The sequence below is a fragment of the Miscanthus floridulus genome, chromosome 2, assembly GCF_019320115.1.
Source record: "Miscanthus floridulus cultivar M001 chromosome 2, ASM1932011v1, whole genome shotgun sequence".
Taxonomy (NCBI): Eukaryota; Viridiplantae; Streptophyta; class Magnoliopsida; order Poales; family Poaceae; genus Miscanthus; species Miscanthus floridulus.
The window spans coordinates 141,194,251-141,197,345 of NC_089581.1; the positions used below are offsets into that span (position 1 = coordinate 141,194,251).

A 3,095-nucleotide genomic window follows, 5' to 3' on the forward strand; every position below is an offset into this window, starting at 1 on the left:
GTTGGGCAAGCTTGGGTTTCAGAGGTGTGCAACCGAGCACACGGTCTACACGCGGCGACGGGGGAAGGAGGAGCTCGTCGTCGGTGTGTATGTGGATGACTTGATCATCACCAGCGCGCGCAAGGAGGACATCAACGGCTTCAAGCGCGAGATGGCAGCTCATTTTTGAATGAGCGATCTCGGCTCACTCTCCTACTACCTCAGCATCGAGGTGAGACAGGGGAAGGAGGAACTCACGCTCGGTCAGAGCGCGTATGCCTCCAAGCTATCGGAGAGGAGCGGCATGGCTGAGTGCAAGCCATGCGTGACTCCGATGGAGGAGCGGCTGAAGCTAACGAAGGCCAGCACCGCGACAAAGTGGATGCAACACTCTACTGGAGCATCGTCGGTGGTCTGCGCTACCTAGTCCACACGAGGCCGGACATTGCGTTCATCGTGGGCTACGTCAGTCGCTTCATGGAGGATTCCAGAGAGGATCACTGGGCATCGGTGAAGCAGTTACTACACTACGTCAAAAGGACGGTGGATCAGGGGATCATCTTTCCCAAGACCGACGAGAGTAGGCTACAACTCACTGTGTTCAGCGATGCAGACATGGTGGGGGACATCGACGGACGACGGAGCACCTCTAGCGTGCTTGTCTTTCTCGGGTCGTCCCCAATTTCATGGCTGTCGCTGAAACAGAAGATGGTGACGCTATCTACGTGCGAGGCAGAGTATGTAGTGGCGGCCACAGTGGCGTGCCAAGTTGTGTGGCTGCGCCGGCTGCTGGACGAGCTAACCGGTGTAGAAGCTCACCCACCAGCACTGATGGTGGGCAACCAGCCCGCCATCGCCATCGCGAAGAATCCGGTTCTGCACGACTAGAGTAAACATATCGATGTGAAGTTCCACTTCCTCAGAAACTGTGTCGATGGAGGGCAGATCGTCATCGAGTTCGTCGAAACTGTCCGGCAACTTGCGGACATCCTCACCAAGCCGCTCGGATGTCTTCGACTCACGAAGGTGAAGGAGATGATCGGTATGGAGGGGTACAAGGGATAGCAGTGGGTTTAGGGGAAGAATTGTTAGAATAAACTACTGCTTTCCTTGTGTAAACACAGGAAGGAGACGGCGTCGAAAAGGCCCTCTACTGTGATTCTGTAGCCGCTGCAGGTGCAGGCGCCGCATGGCTTACCTGCAGCACTGTAGCCACATGCAGAGGCCGACACAGAGTCAGCCCTATATGTTATCTAGTTACTGTTACAGCATGTGCGTTCTACTAGAACTAGATGGATAGAGTTATATAAATAGACTACCACGGCAACTCAGTAAAGAGAGTTCAGATTTGTCCATCTCCCATACAGGACTTCGGCCAACACTGGTGTCTTGTACTATGTGTGTATGCTCTGTTCTCCCTCTTCTTCAACCTCTAGCCATAGTGTGTGGGGACGGACAACACTTGTTCATGATCGGCTTAGCTAGTGGGTGCTCAACAACACTAACGGATACTCGACAAGACTAGTAAGTGGTTCACTCACTTGAACCGGTGTTCCAGTGGGCTAACAAGACGGCCCCTGGCATCTTTCTGCACCTACACGATGCGACGCAGCACGTTCGCTGTGTCCATGCCATGTACGTTTTGACGCCTTCATCTGCACCTGCTTGCCTCCAGCGCGGCTCCATCTTCACCAACTGGACGCGCCACAACGTCTGCCAGGATCGCATCCGGCTAATCACGCCCGGGCGATTGGATCCGCGGAGGGACCGGAGGCGGCCGCACGGCGCCTGGCAGATCGGTGCAGATCGCCAAAAACGACCAGCAGCTGACCACCACGCCGCCACGGCTTCAGGAGTATTCCCAGCAAGACGGGCAGCCGCAGCAGAGCGCCAAACCGGAGTCCGCCATGCATCCACTAGACACCATCTAGCGCCGGTTGGCTCTTATCGGAGGAGACGCCGTGACGCCGAACTGGAGGAGGTGCCCTGACGCCGGATGACCACGCCGAGCCGGGAGCGACGCCGGACGACTGCGCCGAGCCGTAGGCGACGCACGCTGAGCATAGCACTGAGCTGCCGGCGGCAGTCTAAGTTCGGCACCAGCGCTCAGGAGCACCATCACCCACACCTACGCCCGCAATAGTGTCCATGTCCGGCCAGCGGCAGCGATGCTCATAATCACACTTTGCATCCACAAAGCGAGTAGCGCCGCCAGGCTTCTCAACAGGAAGCGCGTATTCGCAATCTCCCAACACACCGACGAGAGGAGATGGCGTGCACGTCGTTCTCCACGCGTGAGAAACTAATCTAGTCATTATTTTTTCCAATCTTGCACAGCAGCATGCACGTGGGCCGGTGTCACAGTTTCGGCCGAGAAGAGATCGAATGACGTGGCAGCCAGATGATCGATACGGCGCCTGACTGCGATAATCGTCGCGTCACGAGGAGACCACGCAACGCCGGCTGTCGATCCGAACGCGGCCGCCAGGACAGAGATTTGAAGATGCAAGTGTTACTACGAGAAGCAAGCAGGGGTCAGGCGTATGTGCACCCGCATGCACGTACAGGCCCACGTACCATCTACGAGAAACCATGCATGTGCGCGGTGCTACGACGTCCGGTCTTCACCAACAACCACTCCAACAACTCCACGTGATCAACGATGTTGCCGAAGAAGTTCGAGGCGATCAAGCTACACCAACCATGCAGGTGCGACTGCGATGACACCATGTGGCATTCGACGCAGACAAGGCGAACGACGCAGGCGAGCATGGCTGATATTCCAGCCATGTTGTACCGGCTCATAGACCGACGAGGCCCTTACGCCAACGTCACCTACATCTACACCAACATCATGCATGGAGACATGAAGCGAGGATTGAAGACGACGACCACAACAACTTAATCGGAGGTACTCTGTGAGCTTGACTCGTAGGGGTAATTAACTGGGAGCTTTTTGAGGCCCCAAGAACCATTAAGACCACATCGCCAAAGTCAAATCGTCGCCAGCAGGCTACTTGTGGAGCGCATATGTAACGGGAACCTATATTTGTATTTTTCATTAATATGAATAAAACTTGTGTTCTCTTCTCTTTATTTATTTTGTGTACTTTGGT

General features: G+C 55.3%; 1 protein-coding gene across 1 annotated transcript; it reads left to right on the forward strand.

The window, feature by feature from the left end:
* The first annotated feature begins 456 nt into the window (after positions 1 to 456).
* Positions 457 to 1,279, forward strand: LOC136537172 (secreted RxLR effector protein 161-like). Its single transcript, XM_066529228.1, has 4 exons — positions 457 to 852; positions 925 to 1,005; positions 1,104 to 1,155; positions 1,266 to 1,279. Exons 1-4 carry the CDS (start codon positions 457 to 459, stop codon positions 1,277 to 1,279), a joined length of 543 nt encoding a protein of 180 aa, XP_066385325.1.
* The last annotated feature ends 1,816 nt before the right edge of the window (positions 1,280 to 3,095 follow it).